Source organism: Cladophialophora immunda (assembly GCF_000835495.1).
Source record: "Cladophialophora immunda strain CBS 83496 unplaced genomic scaffold supercont1.3, whole genome shotgun sequence".
NCBI lineage: Eukaryota > Fungi > Ascomycota > Eurotiomycetes > Chaetothyriales > Herpotrichiellaceae > Cladophialophora > Cladophialophora immunda.
The window spans coordinates 3,407,822-3,423,911 of record NW_015622543.1 but is presented as its reverse complement, the minus strand read 5'-3'; the positions used below and the strand labels follow the sequence as shown (position 1 = coordinate 3,423,911).

General features: G+C 52.6%; 5 protein-coding genes across 5 annotated transcripts; 3 read left to right on the top strand and 2 right to left on the bottom strand.

Annotated features, from left to right (window-relative positions):
- Nucleotides 1-3,117: 3,117 nt before the first annotated feature.
- On the bottom strand, nucleotides 3,118-4,266 carry PV07_05605 (uncharacterized protein; the record flags this gene model as incomplete). The annotated part of the gene is made up of 2 exons (XM_016392515.1): nucleotides 3,118-3,381; nucleotides 3,439-4,266. The coding sequence occupies 2 exons, from the start codon at nucleotides 4,264-4,266 to the stop codon at nucleotides 3,118-3,120; spliced, it is 1,092 nt and encodes a 363-aa protein (XP_016250034.1).
- Nucleotides 4,267-5,015: 749 nt separating this feature from the next.
- On the top strand, nucleotides 5,016-9,423 carry PV07_05604 (uncharacterized protein). The gene has a single exon (XM_016392514.1). It carries the CDS (start codon nucleotides 5,131-5,133, stop codon nucleotides 9,223-9,225), a length of 4,095 nt encoding a protein of 1,364 aa, XP_016250033.1. The 5' UTR covers nucleotides 5,016-5,130; the 3' UTR covers nucleotides 9,226-9,423.
- Nucleotides 9,157-10,336, bottom strand: PV07_05603 (succinate dehydrogenase, cytochrome b556 subunit). Its single transcript, XM_016392513.1, has 3 exons — nucleotides 10,231-10,336; nucleotides 10,064-10,157; nucleotides 9,157-9,907 (listed from the first exon to the last, which is right to left on the bottom strand). The coding sequence occupies exons 1-3, from the start codon at nucleotides 10,280-10,282 to the stop codon at nucleotides 9,469-9,471; spliced, it is 585 nt and encodes a 194-aa protein (XP_016250032.1). The 5' UTR covers nucleotides 10,283-10,336; the 3' UTR covers nucleotides 9,157-9,468.
- A 598-nt stretch (nucleotides 10,337-10,934) lies between these two features.
- On the top strand, nucleotides 10,935-12,493 carry PV07_05602 (uncharacterized protein; the record flags this gene model as incomplete). Its single annotated transcript, XM_016392512.1, has 1 exon — nucleotides 10,935-12,493. Exon 1 carries the CDS (start codon nucleotides 11,021-11,023, stop codon nucleotides 12,491-12,493), a length of 1,473 nt encoding a protein of 490 aa, XP_016250031.1. The 5' UTR covers nucleotides 10,935-11,020.
- Nucleotides 12,494-13,812: 1,319 nt separating this feature from the next.
- PV07_05601 (uncharacterized protein) lies at nucleotides 13,813-15,017 on the top strand. The gene is made up of 2 exons (XM_016392511.1): nucleotides 13,813-14,529; nucleotides 14,591-15,017. Exons 1-2 carry the CDS (start codon nucleotides 14,021-14,023, stop codon nucleotides 14,889-14,891), a joined length of 810 nt encoding a protein of 269 aa, XP_016250030.1. The 5' UTR covers nucleotides 13,813-14,020; the 3' UTR covers nucleotides 14,892-15,017.
- Nucleotides 15,018-16,090: the final 1,073 nt, after the last annotated feature.

Sequence of the window (16,090 nt, the reverse complement as noted above, 5' to 3'; positions counted from 1 at the left end):
GGACGGAAATCCTCAAGTAGATACACCAATGCGGGAGAGTCGACGCACTGTACCCGATCACTAGTGATGACCCTGAGTAAAGCTGCCCTCTTCGCATGGTTCCTCTCTGCCCAACCGTCTTGAGCATGTTCAAGCTTGGGTCGTGATGACAGTCGGGATCAAGAAACATGGCAGCACAAGATGGAATCTGGGCAGATTCCACATCATCGCAAACCAAACTCTGCCGTCATCTCCAAACACTTGTACAGCAACACAATGATCGCGCATATGTTCAACGGTCAAGTCGATCGAGGCTCGCAAAGCGATCGAGATGTACTACAATGCTCCGACTGTGACCGACAAACAAAGTCCATTCTTTCTATTCGCCTAGAATGGACGCAGGCTCCGTGTATATCGACGAGCCCGACCGCCTCGCGGCAATGATGTCGATGCAGACGACGGAGTTCGTCTTGCCCGCACTCGTCCTCTTCCACAATACCACCTGGGGCAAAATTTTCATTCTGCTGCTGGAAAAGACGGATGCGGGGGGCGATGTCGACCAGTTATGTAGCCGCATTTCCATTTCCGTATGCACAGAAGCCTAGGACCATCTCGGGAGGCCAGGGACTCTTCCGGTCATAGCGACACGAGACAATGAGTCTGGCCGAAAGGATGTGTGCCATGCCAATGCCTCCGGGAGCTCAGTCGACCATATGCTGGCAAGGTAATCTGCATTGCATAGTACTTGCTATGGAAAAGCTTCGCTACCCCGGAAAGAGCTGGCAGCTTGTCGGTCGGCAGAGAGAGTTGTTGAGTCAAGTATTGTTTACAAGGATTGAACCAGGTCTGACGCGCGCTTTTGACTTGGCTTTCCCCCAACTTCCAGTGCCTGTACATGTGCAGAGTGGTCCTGTAATTTGTTGTTTCAAGGGCGTCGGGGCCAGGATCGACAGGTTTACCTTCGGGATCTAATTCACACGCAGCAATCGATGTGCAGTTCCAAAAGAGTCCATGTTGAGTTACATGTACGCTGCGTCCAGGAAATAGCCGCTCTTGCAGAGTCCAGGCTCTCCGATTGAGGGGCGACTGATCCACAGATATAAACAAGGACGGCATACTGGGGTAGAAAACGAACAAGCCCCCATCGATCGATACAATTCGCAGAGCATACTCGAATGCAGACCTCTTCGGGAGAAGCCCGACGTCAACACTGGGCGCACTTTCCGCCAAAACAGTAAGCAGAGAGTTTGAGTATATCTACAATCTGTCAGTGTTGGGAACGATGGATGGAACTTGCCACGAAAATTACGGAACCCTCGAGTGCTTCAAGTACAGCCACTCCACGAGGAGAGAGGAAAGACAGGGAGGCTGATGAAAATCGGACTTACCTCCATCATGGAGCTTTCACGTTCTCAGTCTGACGAGTCTTCCTCGGAAGGTTGGATTATGCACAAGGCGTCGATCCACAGATACATTACCCCAAGCTTATGAGCGAGCCTGACAGTATCTTGTATCGTCCTTGCTAGGCGGTGGATGTCAATGTTGACCAAGTGTTGATCGAAATTTTCGGCGGTTGTCGCAAAATTACGGACGCTGCCGCCCCAGACATAGCTCAACGTGATATAGTCCATCCTTCGGCTGGAGGAATCATCAATCCCGTGAAAGTTCTCCTTGGCCTGCGATGCAAAGATGTCCGACGACCGCAGGAGTCGTAGAGTCAATATGGTACCGTCATGAATCACCTGCAGAAGCTTCGTAGGCACAAAACCGCCGAGTTCCGCAGAAGCTGTGTAGTCAAGACCATCCCCATTAGGGGCTGATGCAGAGGTGGTGTGCGCAAGTTCTTCACACGTGTTACGGCTGGAGGTACATGTTCTCAACGACTGTGCAATGAACCGGAGCCAAAGCGTCTTAGTTCAGATCTGCACAGGGGGGAAGGCCTGGTGAAATCAGCTTTAGCAAGTGGTTCGATATTTAGCCGCCACGAGCCTTTGAGGAGACAGTCGTTATGCCACCCCTGGGTGAAATAAGAGAACCACTCATTCCCGACGAATAATCTGAATCCATGGACCTCGTAAGATTCTTTTGGCTCCTCCTTCTCCAATAAGGCGGGACCGGCAGCCGGTTCTATCCCGGCGTGTAGCCGTCATGATATGAGAACGGAGTAGCGCAGCATCCTGCAGAAATCGCAGTCTTTCGCGGCAAGCTCCAAGTCGGCCCAGCACGCATGAATGAAGACTTTCTTGTTGCGTTTTGTTCTCCATGCTCCAGTCAGCTTTCCTAGGCAGTCCGTCGTCCGGCATGAATCGCACAATTTTGGGTCAGGTTTCGCGTGAGCCACAAGGCGCAGGTCTTCTTCTGGAGAAAGGGGCTCAGGATTGAGAGGTGGCATGAGGGCCTTGCTCTGTTCCTCGGACTCATTGGAGAACTGCTTCATGGAAGTGAGAATGATTTGCAGAGTCGAATCGATTGGCCAGTTTGGTTGTGAGGCCCGCGTTCAAGGCGACACCGTGATAGCTCATTCAGCGTTTCAGGGCTCCGCTTTTGAAGGCTGTTTTAGAGCCTCACAAAGTTCCAGAAGCCATTCTAGAGCGTTGCAGGACTGCTTCAAGGCACAAGTCAAGGTCAGTGGAGCAGATAGGGCGGGCAACTGGCTAGAGCACGAGGAGCAGCCCAAGTAGAGGCCAATGCAGTGACACGAGACAACCCACTTTCCTCAACCGTTCAAGTACTGCGTGCATCAGTCAGCTCTTTAGCAGCATCCACCAGAGATTTGATATGTACCTCGTAGTCCCAGAGAGGCGCAGTGTGAACAAGCACAGCAGACACGAAGGATACAAGGTTGCGAACCCAGCTCGTTAAACGTCAGAGTTACACTGTGATGTCGAGCAGGACAGGGTTGTCTCGTCGACTCACCTGCATCTACCAGATAGCAAGGTCTGTGAATAAAAGAGATCAACCCGGAACCGAGTCCATTTTCTTAGAATGGTAATGAGCTTTAATACCATGACAGGCTTTATCCGACCGGGCCCCTTTTCCACTTGTGTACGAACATTTTATCCTTCGAGCCCAGGTTTCCAGCCTTCGCTACATGACCACCAACGCCGCTGCTAATAGCACAATATAGGACCAAGAGTCTCACGAATAGATTGGGAGGACTCTTTTCCCAGATCTCCGTCGAAGCTTTGGAAGGCGCCCATACTCCGTTCCCGCAGCCCCGCGTTTTGCCTGCACCGGATTTGCCGTTGCGTTGCTGCCCCCCAGACCATCATCTTGGAAGACCTGCAAGGTATTGATGGCCCAGTAAGCATCGGCAAAGTCCGCGGGATTGTTCGCCACATATTCTTCGCAGGTGGGTGCCAGAGATGCGCAGGAAGATGTGTTCCAGACGGCACCAGCCCACTACACAGAAGGAATTAGTATGAGTGCCATGGCGCCAAATTAACGTGTTCTGCTTACCTGACCGCAGAAGGTCGTGTCGAACACGATCTGGAGATTGTTGAAATGATCGTCGAGATTGAATGATCCTTGGAACAGCGAGTTTGGGGTACCCCAGTTTTCAGACGGGGCTGGATTACTGCTGACAATGTCATCGGGAAAGGTGCCTCGCGGGAAGAACCATATTTTGATGAAATCTGCCGTCCACTCAGTTGCAAACACACCTCCCCCGGCCTGATTGAATTCAGGCCCAAAGGTCAAATTGGACATGTCGCCGATTGAACAACCTGCGTTCATCGGTTGGTCGGGGGCGTTGACGTCGCAGTTCGATGTAATCAGTTCACCCGAGAAGTCGGTGCCGTTGCTGACCACTGCGCCTTGTCCGGTATGCAATGTCATGGAGTTGGTCGGTTGATCATTGACTCCCTCGACGATGTCGATTTCTCCGTTGTTCGGCCAGTTTGCGCCTACCATCCAAAACGCAGGCCAGCTACCACAGACGCCCCCGGGCATGTGAACAATATCGGCAATGACCAAAGCATGTTGGAAAGATTGTGACGATGAGACGCGTACACTGGCTCGACCCTGCGGAGCGACATTTTCAGTGTCCACACCCATGTAGATGGCGAAAGATGCATTTCCTCCTTCTATAAATCCTGCTATGCCTGTTGCATTTGCCTGCTCCAGAGATTGGAATTGTACGAGGCCATCGGTTGGATCCGGGTCGGTGAAGAAGTCGAAGCCTTGCCAGAAGGCGTCGCCGGAGTAGTCTTGGATCAATTGGTACACGGCCACTGCAGGTTGCAGAACGGTGCTGACCAGCAGCATGAGGAGTGGAATCCGCGCCATCCTGATGGTAACGTCTTCCAACCGAAAGGATTGTGGATTGGTCGAAACAAGGGCTTCTTTGGTGGCTGAACTCGCAGCCGAAGACGAAGAAGGGTGGAAGGTGCAAGCCGTGAATCAATCAACGAGCGTGAGTAGGAAAGGCGAGTAAGAAGGAAGGAAGACGAACGTCGCAATAGAGGCAGGAAAAAAAGGAGTGGCTTGCAAACTGAACCTGTCAAGAAACGAAAGAGCAGTGAAAGGAGGTCAATTGACACCGAGTGAAATGAATAAACATTCCCAGTGGCATTCTCAGGGAAGGGGTGCAGGTGGGAAACCTCGTCCATTTTTCTGCCGGTACCTATGATTTTGAAGGAATGCCATCTTCGAGAATGCTGGCATCCAGCCTGCTGGGCCTGGAATCTGCCAACCTGGAGGCGTTGAGGCCCGTCTGGCCATCTGGGCAGCTATACTCAACCCAAGGAGAGCGCTGTCAACGGTAGGTGGTCGTAGTCGATAGACAGTCTCGCAGTTTCCAAGCGGGTGCCTGATTAAGCCAGTCGAGATGGAAACGAGCGGACGCGTGTGAAACAAGATCTTGGAGGAGTGAATAAGAGGTGAGGCTCAGTAGTAGGCTGGTCATTGAGGTCTGAGGCTGTGAAACGCGTTTCGGCAATCGATCTCCATCCATCCCGCCGCATCGCGACCGCGGGCGGCTAAATCGTCTGGTCACTGTTGCTCCGCGCCCTCACCCGACCGCACACCAAACATCCCTCGACTGAAACACTATTCCAGCTTCCAAAAACTCATTTTTCTCTGCTCCGGCTCCGTACTAGCCATTGTGCAAGATATGGCCGTCCTATTTCAGACCTTCCCTTGGCCGCTATCATGACCGCAGCGGTACAGCCTCATCCCACTGCGCGCACAGCCAGAGCCAACTTCGATCCATCGACTGAACTCCCCATTGCCGACCTTTTCCCATCGCAAACAGGTCCCGATGCCCACATTCTCGCACAGGTTGCTCTCGTATGGCCCTATTCTAGCTCAACGGGAACATTCGCCCTGCTGTTAGCTGATCCTGACATTCGCCGACGGAAATCCAAGGGTCAGGTCAAAGTCGTATTCCGCAATGGGTGTGCAAAGGAAGTCGCAAAGACAAAAGTGGGCATTGGGGACACCATAAAGCTTGCATTAGTAGGATGTGAGTGGAAAGAGACGGGTGATGTGGTTTCTACCCCGGGCAAGAAAATAAACTGGGATCTGGAGTACAATACGCGTGTCCTGCTGGAGGTGCTTCGAAGTAACCAAGAGGCAACTACAGTTGACTTCACCGGAAAAGAGACCGACTCTTCAGCTACACACGGATATCTTACCTATCTCAATGGCAAAGACCACGAACAGCCTGTGCTGCACGGTGTGCTTCATCATCAGTCAAGCACAATCCATGTACCATACCTAACGCCCAGAAAAGCAGCCGGAAACCATCCCGCGGGAACTTTTATCGATACTGCCCTGGAATATCTAGCAGAGAACGATGGCTATGTTTTGGGTCGAGGTCGAAAGCGTACCAAATTCGCCAGAAACAGCGGAGCATGGAGTTTCGTCGATCTAGAGGCGGAAAACCAGCCGGCAGAGCCCAGGAAAGTTGAGGTGGACAATGCAGATGCTGCGCAGTGTCAGAGTCCCCAAGCTAAAGAAGTTGCTCTGGCTCCAGGACCAGCTGCCCTTGACAGGGAGGATCAAATCGAACACCAGATCCTCGCCGAGGTCTCGAAAGAGGTTGTACAGCCAACATCCACGGTTCAGGTAACTGAAGAAGACATAGTCGACGTCTCCAGCTCAGTCTCGCCTACTGAATTCATACCTCCTCCTATTGTGACTCAGCCACTGGTGATGGGCCCGCCTCAGACACCACGCAGAGCCTCTCCCCCTCGACAACCAGCGATAGACAATACAGATGATTCCAACACCAGCGATGGCTCAGAAGCTGCGACCACACCGCGACTGCTACCTATACCATCTCCTGGTCTCCCTCTAGTGTCTCCGTTAGTCCATCGTTCAGGGGTTGAGATCGGATATTTTCCGCCATTTGACATGAGTATATCACATTTGGATGCGGCTGCTATTCCAGGGGCAGAGATCATTGATTTGGCCGATCGCCCGTCGCCACACTCTGATGGGTCGCCCGTTGTTATAGTGGGCGCATCAACATCAGAGGCAGCAGCCAACGGTTTCGAGGCTGGGGACATTGCACATGGAGATACTGTGCTCGTATCTCACGAATCCGAAGTAGCACTCGAGGATCAGGAGAGCACAAAGAAAACTGCGTATGAAGCGCCGCAATGGCTTTCATCACTGGAATCCAGTATTGATCGAGAGCTTCTTCTTTCGCAAGACCAGTCAGCCTCTCACAGTGTGTCCCAGCACGCTTCTCAAGCTTTCGAGGTTGAGGATGATGATCTCTACGGCGCTCCTGTTGAAGTACCGAAAGCCAACCATTCAGTTGCAACATCACCTTCAGTTGAACGCCCGAAGAGCCCGCTGGATGTCCTTGAACAGTTTTTACAAATTCCGCCAACTACGGCTCTTGGCTTTTCTCTCCCCCTTGAATCAGATGGCGAACATAATAGGCCAAATACACCTCTGGAGCAGGATGCGCCTGAGGGTATGTCCATAGACACTCCGCAGGAAAGGGTGGAGGTGTCCGCAAACTTGAAACGGTCCCACAGCACGTATCCAGAACCACAGTCGCCATTTAGGCAGAACCAACAACATCAAGCGAGTCCTGTCAATTCTACTCGCCCTCCTTCAAGTCAGGCCTCACGACCACAATCACTCGACGGACACATGGACGAGCGAGAGCGCTTCCAGGAATATATCGATCATCTTGCTCAATTTTCTGCAAATTCAGAATCCTCAAAGCAGCTTGTACCAGATAGCGAGTCTTCTCACGGCAACTTTCGAAGTGAGACACACCTGAAAACCGATGTATCAGTGACAACCACGAAAGTTGATGAGGCGGCCCATGTCGACTCTTCCGGACATGTTACAGAAGTGGTGAAGCAGGCGACAGACCAGTCACTGGAGGCAAAAGAAGCCAAAGAAGAACCACAACATCCTTCTGCTATTACAGCAGAAGAGGAGATCAAGACTGTGTCTACTCTATCCGAACATGTCTACACACACGAGCCTCATGCACAGCTACCAACTCCGGTCCAGTCCCAACTGCACAGTTCGTCAACTGAGCCTGAAACGCCAAAACCCGTCCAGGAGCTGACCCAGGTTAGCTTTCTATCTCCCCGTCATACACAAGAAGAGTTCGACGGAGACTCGCAGGAACCTGCACTTCCCGCGCGGAATGAAATGATCGAAGTCTCAATTGAGGATTCAGTGACAGTGAAGACCATACGAAGCAAAGCGAGGCTAAGTGAGCAAGAGGAAGGAGCTGACGGCAGTCAAAAAAGCCCATCGCAAACGACTCAGAAGGAACCACCCGCCGAAAACGAGCCTCCCGCACAACCCTCCAGGGTAAGCACGAGTCCTACAATTGCCAGGCCTATCTCCATGTTGCAACCAGATACAGCTACATCTCGTAGAAGCTCTCAACGATTGTCAGCAAGAAAGCCTACCATGACACCGAACTTATCTAGTCCGTATTTTACACCTCGCAAATCCACTCGACAACTTTCCTCATCACCACCCCGCAAAGAAAACATAAATCCCAGTGGAGACGACACCACTCTTGTGCCGTTGCCAACGCAGAAGCAAGTCGAACTACCTCTTGCATCCACTGCGCTCCAAGAGTCCGAACAGTCTTTTATTGATGCCACACCTGTTTCCCCGAATCTTACGACGAGTGGATCGGTATTCAGCAGAGACACGGGCACTACAACGCCACTTGCGTACTTCCCTCACCTGCGGTCGCTGCCTGAACAGTTCGGCCACCTAGTAGACGTCATCGCCGTATGTACAGATTCTTTGCCGGAACCAGAACAGTCGAAAACAGGACGAAAGGACTACCACACTGCGCTACAACTCACGGATCCTTCGATTGCCTCTGAGAGGCATTCAGCCATAGGTGTTCAAGTATTTCGACCTGTTCGGACGTCACTTCCCACAGCTCTTCGCGGCGACGTAGTCATTCTTCGGAACTTCAAGGTCCAGCCTTTCCAAAGACAGTTCATCCTATTGAGCACTGACACGTCTTCGTGGGCAGTGTTTAAAGCCACAACCGGCGCGACCGTGAGACAATCAGAGGTGGTCATTTCGGGCCCGCCCCTAGAGTTTGGAAGCGCCGAAACAAGCCAGGCCGGGCTTTTGTTTGACTGGTGGAACAAGAGCGGAAAAGCACTGTTCAATGTCGAGCCTCCAGAAGTCGAAAACGGTTCGCCAAACCTTCTGCGTAGTTCTCCCAGACTCAAAGAAAGACCACAACCCAATTACAATATCACACCTCCCAGCCGCCGCCGAAAAGCCGCCACAAGCGACGGCGATGGCAAAGGAGGCGAAAACGTCGAAACCTTGGGACAACTGACGGCAGGATCTCAAGCGAGCGGCAACAAACGAATTTCTACTAGCAGTGATAGAAACGAGGTCTCCCCGCAACAAGCCGACTCGGCTGGAAGCTTTTACGATGAGAATGACACAATAATTGTCACTGCACGCCCATTGAATCGTCGACGGGCCAACAGGACCGACAACATTGGCAACGATGGAGATGAAGACGTGGCTATGGTTGGTGATGACTGGGAACAAAGCACCCCTCTTTCCGACAAGACCAACCGACGCAGAGAATCCACCATTTCCACAGCCCCTTCAGAACCTGGCAGATCATTCACTCCACGACGAAGTGCGAGGCTTCAGAAGTCTCCCAGCCTTGTGCACGAGCTGCGGGACGGGACCAAGTATGTGGATGACAACCGAAGGAGGAGTGCCAGTGTTGTACACGAACTGAGGGACGGGGCGTCTTATGTGGATGAATAGGACAATAAGTTCGCCCACACCGTTAACGCAATATGAACTAGCCACGGAGAATATGTTCAGCCGCTGAGTCTGATGGTCTTCTGCACCAAAGCGTCGCCGTTGAAGACTCTCGATGTCGCAGACCTTACGGCTGCCTTGTCTTGATACATAATTTTCAGTCTCATTGAGGCATATGATACGCTGTTCATGTACACCTTTCTTCTACTGTATCTGCTCCGCAACCCTCCGCTTTTCTCCCAGCGCTCACAGGAAAGTCAATCCCAATGCAGATATGACGCTCAGTCCTACGACCGTCCATCCCGTCCATATGACCTGCTTGTTTGTGAACGCCGCCCCCGTGTCCCACACCAAATGCCTAATGCCATTCAAACCGTGGAATGTGAAGGGGAACGCTACCAGTGCTTTCAATCCGACCTTGAGGATCACGGGCAACGCGGCGAAACTGGCAGCCAGGCTGGCGGACTCCAGATGCCAGCCGAACAGCGGAGCGACGAGATAGGCGGCACCAAAGACGTAGATGGCTCCGGACAGCGAGGCGCCCGTGATACGGTTCAGGGCACTCAGGTACCAGGTTATCTGGGGTCGGTAGATTCCGAGGTGCGGAGAGACAGGGCGGTGGAGGCGCTGGTTGGCGAGGATTTCTTGACCGGTGGCTTGGGAGACTGCTTGTGTTGTAGCTGGTCTGGCAATGAGAAAACACACACAGAGAGAGAGTCAGCAGAGTAGTTGGCTATAGCATCGGGGATTCCGGAGATCACAGGATCAGTGGACCGGTAGATGTTTTTCCACCTCTTTTCCCAAAGGGATCAACTCATGATGCTGGCAAGAGGGCACTGACCTGTATTGAACATTCTGGAAGGTCGCTATGGCTGCCGGAGCGGATAATCTGGACAGAGCAGTGGTGCTCAAGGTGGAGGGGTTGGCCGCGGCCACTGCGAATCCAGTTCAAAGGGTCAGTTCCTGTTCAACACAAGGTGGTGCCAGAGGTGGGAGGCAGAGGCTTACGTCGCCGAGTCGTCAACTGCAGCGCCCTGCGAGAGAACATGTTGGCCGACATGGCTGCTGCGAGTGCTTGCTGTGGTCGGTGATGGAAGCTTTGGATCTCGTGTCGATTGAAGCTCCAAGTGCAACTGGCATGATGTCGATCCGCTTTCCGAGGCAATCGCTTGGCATGTCACGTGCGAGAGGTCGGATTATGTTTGTCGCGCCTTTGATTGGTTGTGACCGATCAAGGGGCTTGGGGGCTCGACTTTCTTCCCGACATTCCACAACGTTTGATGTAAACATGACAAGCATTTGTGTTGTAGCATAAAGACTGAGACTACATCCGCGGGACATCTGCACAGTCATCTATAAAAGTGGTGGGATTTTTGAAAGAGGAATCATGATATTGAAGAAACAACCAAGGTGATAAATGCAGTGTCTGCGACTGCTTCGCTCCTACCAGGCACAGAATGAGAGGCCTGCGGACAGCAATATGACAATTCGTCTGTAGGTTTGCGATCTATGAGACCATGTCCGTGAAAAATACCCTTTCATGTATAGGTATCTAATGCGCCGCAACGCCCACAATGACGACCAAGAAGGTGAAGACAGCAGTCAGAAGGCGAGCGCCGATCCAAACCCAGGGCTACCTGAGCGTCACGAGGCACGATGGAGTGGACTTATTGATACAATCAAGAGCACAGTGAGAAAGGTCTCAGCAGACGGTTTGTCTCTGTCAGGTTTGCCGATACGTGAAGACTCGCTGAGCTTGCCAGTCGAAGACGCGTTGGCGTGGGCGGCAGCGACAACAATGAAGTGCATGCGATTCTGTCGCACCCGCGACTTTTTCGTTCACCATCTCATTCGCTTTCTACCTTGTTCAGTGCCACGACTGTCATCCTTACGTGAGTATTGTCGTCGATTCACCGGGCAACACTACCTGTCATGCAGCATGTCTTTGACGCCTTCATCTCCCCCGGCGCCACCGGACAATAACGACACCGCGCTCTACGCACCTTGCGCTCCTTTCATCAGCCTAAAGTACGCTCCGAACAAAAAGTGCATCTGCTTCCACCAAGCCAAGTTCGAGCTCGCGACCTCGCTCTGTCCTCAACATGGGTACCACGACTCTAAAAGCAAGGTAACCGAATGGAAGAACTCGCATGTCGCTGGCAACGTGCAAAAGAAGGGGAGAGGTACAAGAGACAGCCGCGACAACCGGCCTCGAGCGAGGGTGAGGAGAAGAAGAAACACAGCAGAGCCACAACCACGAAGGTCTCGGAATCCCTTGTATCCTCGACATTCCTATATCACCAATCATGCTGAGCAAAGTGCTGTGGGGGCCTTCGCCGCAGAACTCGGTCTCATGAATGACAATCTGCGTCTAGTTCTGACCTCCAGAAGTCCCTCTGACGAGTTCATACGCTCCTTCGAATTCTCCGAACGGCCACCTTTGACCCAAATCGACTTCCTCGACTGGCCACTCGATGCACGAAAGATCATTTACCGCTTCTTGCTTGTGCCGACCAAAAGAGCTGTGATCTTTCCGGGCAAAAATAGTCTCGAGACATTTCGCCAGTTGAATCCTGAACTCGACACGAGAATCCTCCACACGAACAGTCAAGTCTACCGCGAAGCCAGAAGCGTGCTGTACGGCGAGAACAACTTCATTGCCACGGAACCTGCAGACTTCTTCTTTCCTTGTGGCATCCAGGGTCTTCGAGCCAGCACAACCACACGGATAAAGCATATCACGTTCCTCAGGAAAGGCAGCGGCCCGACAATGTGTGACATCAGCAGCGAAGTCATGTCGACGTCCATCCTTTCGGTGATTCGCCAATGTCCGGCATTCCTCCAGCTTGACACACTCACCATCCGATTTGAAGTCTTCCGGCCCGCGACTGTGAACATGCTTAACTTACAAGTGCAATATGCAAATAGCGGTATGGACAACAATATCAGGCTGGCATACAACAAAACTGATGTGGTCATGACGGCGGCGGCAACAGTAGCCTACAAGGCATTGAGAAGAAAGGCACCGTTCCAAGGGTTAAAGGAGGTTGAAAACCGCTATGAGAGTGTCTACGAACCCACCAAAGATGGAGCTATCAAGCATGTCATTGAGATGTGTTTGTTCCGAACCCGCAAACCGGTGGTCGAGTACCAAGAGCAGAGCCAGGTTCTGCGTGAAGCGATCTTGGACATGTTGTTTGAAGAGAAGGAGAGAGACCTACAGGGGGCAGATGAGAAGTTCCGGAACTTTGTGAGACAGTATCCTGCGTAAAACTCGGAGGATGTGGTGCTCTGTGGGAAAAACAGGACCAAGACGTGCACATCTGACTGGTTGTTGGAAAAGACCAGGCAAACAACGTGTATTCCAAGCATAGTGCTGAAACATTCTGTATACCGTCTACAGAGGTAGAGAGACGTAACAGACGAAAATGATACCCATGCGAGAAAGCCTTGCCCTTGGACGACCACTGCCTTGATACTCGTAAGTGGGACAGTTGATAGATGTGGTCTTATGGTCTCCCGTAAAATATACGGTGACGCACGCAGGGCGCATTGGCAATGGGCAGAATAAATTTCAGATTTCGCTTGCTTCCACTTTTCGCTTCCTTTTCTTTTTCCTTCTCCATGGACTTCAGCTTGGCAGCTCACATTCGCGGCATCAACGCCCCGTTGCTTTCGAAGTGGTTTTCATCAGAATGAACACGGAGTCCCAGAAGGATGAGGAACGTCTCTGTTTCTCAAGACCTGCCGTTAATCGCCCGGTTGTTCTCTCAATGAATTTGCTCGGGTTTCATATTCAAGGTTACATTTCTTTCCCCTTTTCTGTCTTACATAGATGCGGCCTGTCTCGGGAGCTATACACACACCCAAGCGCCTGGCCTCTGCCCTATAGCCTTACTTGTCTAACTGACTACTCCGGTGGTTGGGTTGATGGGTTGCTGGTGCCTCAAAATGAGAGCTATGACTCGTTGACAGACGTGTATGATTCTTCCCTGTGTGTATATGCTATCTATATATTCCTCGTCGGCCTATATTCTCTCTCTTCAGATCACAACCCAAGCACTCAACCGCTAGCTCCTTTCACTCCTGTGCTGTGGCGGTGTGAGCTTCCACAGGCACGGTGATCGCTCTGGTCGATCATTGCGCTTCGAGATGAAACGGTCCGACGTTGTCATTTACGCACTTAAGGAATGATTCTATCGCCGAGCCTCCTCCTCTCCCGGCCGAAGCCTTTGCCGAGCAATCATAACTGAATGCTTGGATGAGGCTAACTGGCCAGACTCGCGGGTTCTCGACCCATTTCCGTATCTACAACACGAGGGTGCCAAGGCACCAAGCCCTGCGAACTTGCGCCTACTGTCCTAGTACCTGGGGCCGAGAGACGACGGTAGGTCGGAGGCGGCAGGCCACCAGAATGATACCGGATCGAGACCGGTCTTGTTCGTATTCAATAGAAAGCTTATTGGCACAACCACGAACAAACTTGCGAGAGCGCCCACGAAGCTTTTGGACCTTGCCGTGTTTCAGCTGAGACCAGTAGATGGTGCAAGATTTGGACAGAATTGGCGATGAATGCAGCCAACAATGCCAGCGACTACATCACATCTAGCTCTAACGAGCACGGCAACCGGCACAATCGCTTCGTCCGATGTTGGAGGGCTCAGCCGCAACTTGCCAAAGATATCAATTGCGCTGCCTCTCCCTGATCATGCAGTTTTCCCACTCAGGATTTGTTTGGCCGCTGTTGACGGTGTCAGAACTTCCTGCCGCATAAGTCTAAGCAGTCAACAACCACATCATGGCGGACCAAATCGTCGACGCCGTCGAGTCGTACGACCCATCCGCATCGTCCATCTTGAACAAACTCCCTGGCAAACGCCTCGACGCACACATCCGCAAAGTAGCTAGTCGAGGCATTCCAGCGCAGGGCGAGACAACGGGCGGATATGTTGAAGGCTATGCTCACCTTTCCCACATCCCCTTCTTCTCGCTATACTCAGAAGAGCAACGCAAGATCTTGGCCAAGAAATGGGGTGACACCAGCAAATGGAACGACTGGGGCAAGAAAGACGTCGACCTGCAGACCAAGGCAACCTTAAAAGGAATGGAGCTCATGGGCGGCGGCCACGGCACCCTCACCACAGTAAAGTGGATGACAAGGACCATAGCTGGGCTGGAGACCATGGCTGCAGGTATGGTGGTGGAGCAAAATCAACTCGTTGTCATCACGAGATGGATCGTGCCTGTGCGGCAAGGGGTGCCTTGGCTTGTTGATGTGCTTGAGCATCGATGGCTGGATCCCAATAGGTGCGTTTCACTGTGTAACTTGACCCGTCTGTCCCAGGACTCGCACTAAGTTGGAGTGCAGCACTCGGGGCAAGATGTCCAAGATCTCCGGCAACGCCGTCCTCTTGAAACCCGGCCTCCCCACCGACGGCAAGGTGACATTCAAGGTCTTTGAGCACGAGGCGAAGGGGCTGAAGAGCCAGAAGACGTGGTCAAAGAAGCGCGGAATGGAAGCCTCGTGTGACGCAGTCGTGCTGATCGATGGCGGAGTAGACGTCCCCCTGGAGATGGTTGCGCGGTTTCAGCGAGTGTGCAGTCTTTACGAAGGCCGAGAGATGCAGAAGCGGTTTGAGGATCAGTGGAAAATCCCGATTCTGCGCTGATTACCCTGTTTGCATTCATGAGCGTTATGTGATGTGTTATATCTTGGTATGGCAACGACTCGCCAAAGGGGTGGCTGGTGATGATGTGGGATGGTAAATAAATCCTTGACACTTTTTCAAATTCAGAGGCTGTTAACTATACCGACCTTAAGGACGCTGGCCGCAGACCATGCTATCTGACCATAAAAGGGGAGTGGTTTTATCTGAATACGGCACCTCGAGAGGCATCAAATCGCAAGTGTAATATATGGGGACTCTTTTTATTTCTTAAGCGGTATCATCCTCGCTTGGGACGAGCCTCGTATTAATCAATTACGGAAGAGGGGTATGTCACAGCTATGTAGTCCACGTATTCATAGCCGGCCCCTGACTCTTATGTCTTCTCTCACACATCTCCCTGAGGATAAACGTCCCTATGCTGCTCCAGCAGATGCCGGCAGGCTCAGGTAGTAACTCGCATCTTGATTGAGCAAATAGAAGCCCTCCGGCTCGGGCTTGTTGGATCCCCCGTACCTGGCCAGCGTGTTAGCCTCGATCGCGTTGGGTGGATAACCTGGTTCCACCCCCCAATCTCGACACCCCGCAAAAGGAAAAGGGGTTTGGGGGAACTTAATATGGGCACGTACCAGGTGGGCTGCGGCAGGCTCTGCAGCGGGTCCGTCTGCGGCGTGTCGGAAAAGATGTGCTCGAAGGTCATGGCCCACTGGACGCGGTTGTTCATGCCCTCAAGACCCCACAGGTTCTGCAGGAAGTGCAGGAAGGACGTGTGCGTGTAGGCCGAGTTGTCCGCGTAGCTGGGGCCGGGCCCGATGAGCGTGTTGGCCGGGATCCACGGCGAGATGACCATGGCGGGGACGCGGACGCCCAGCCGCGTAAAGTCGTATGTCACGTTGTGGCCGTCCGAGAGGCCCGAGAAGGTCAGCCCGTCCTCGGGCGCGGGGATGTTGATCGGCGGCGGAACGTGGTCGGCAAAGCCCCCGTGCTCGTCGAAGTTGATGATCACGAGGCTGTTTCCCGGAAATTGTGGGAAGAAGTTAGCTAGCTGTCCTAGAATCATGCAACCCAAGGGAGGAGGAGAAGAACGGAGGGAAAGCGTACATGTTGTCCCAGTATTGCGACTGCCGGATCGAGTCGTAGAAATGCTTGATCATCAGTTCACCAGCAGCCATGTTACTCGTCGGGTGCATCGAATCGATGGT

Coding starts and splice junctions, on each gene's coding strand:
- PV07_05603 (XM_016392513.1), bottom strand. CDS start 10,282: ATGTCGGCCAACATGTTCTCTCGCAGGGCGCTGCAGTTGACGACTCGG. Junction 10,158..10,230: donor GCAGTTGACGACTCGGCGAC/GTAAGCCTCTGC, acceptor CTGGATTCGCAG/TGGCCGCGGCCAACCCCTCC. Junction 9,908..10,063: donor TTCCAGAATGTTCAATACAG/GTCAGTGCCCTC, acceptor TCTCATTGCCAG/ACCAGCTACAACACAAGCAG.
- PV07_05601 (XM_016392511.1), top strand. CDS start 14,021: ATGGCGGACCAAATCGTCGACGCCGTCGAGTCGTACGACCCATCCGCA. Junction 14,530..14,590: donor CGATGGCTGGATCCCAATAG/GTGCGTTTCACT, acceptor GTTGGAGTGCAG/CACTCGGGGCAAGATGTCCA.
- PV07_05604 (XM_016392514.1), top strand. CDS start 5,131: ATGACCGCAGCGGTACAGCCTCATCCCACTGCGCGCACAGCCAGAGCC.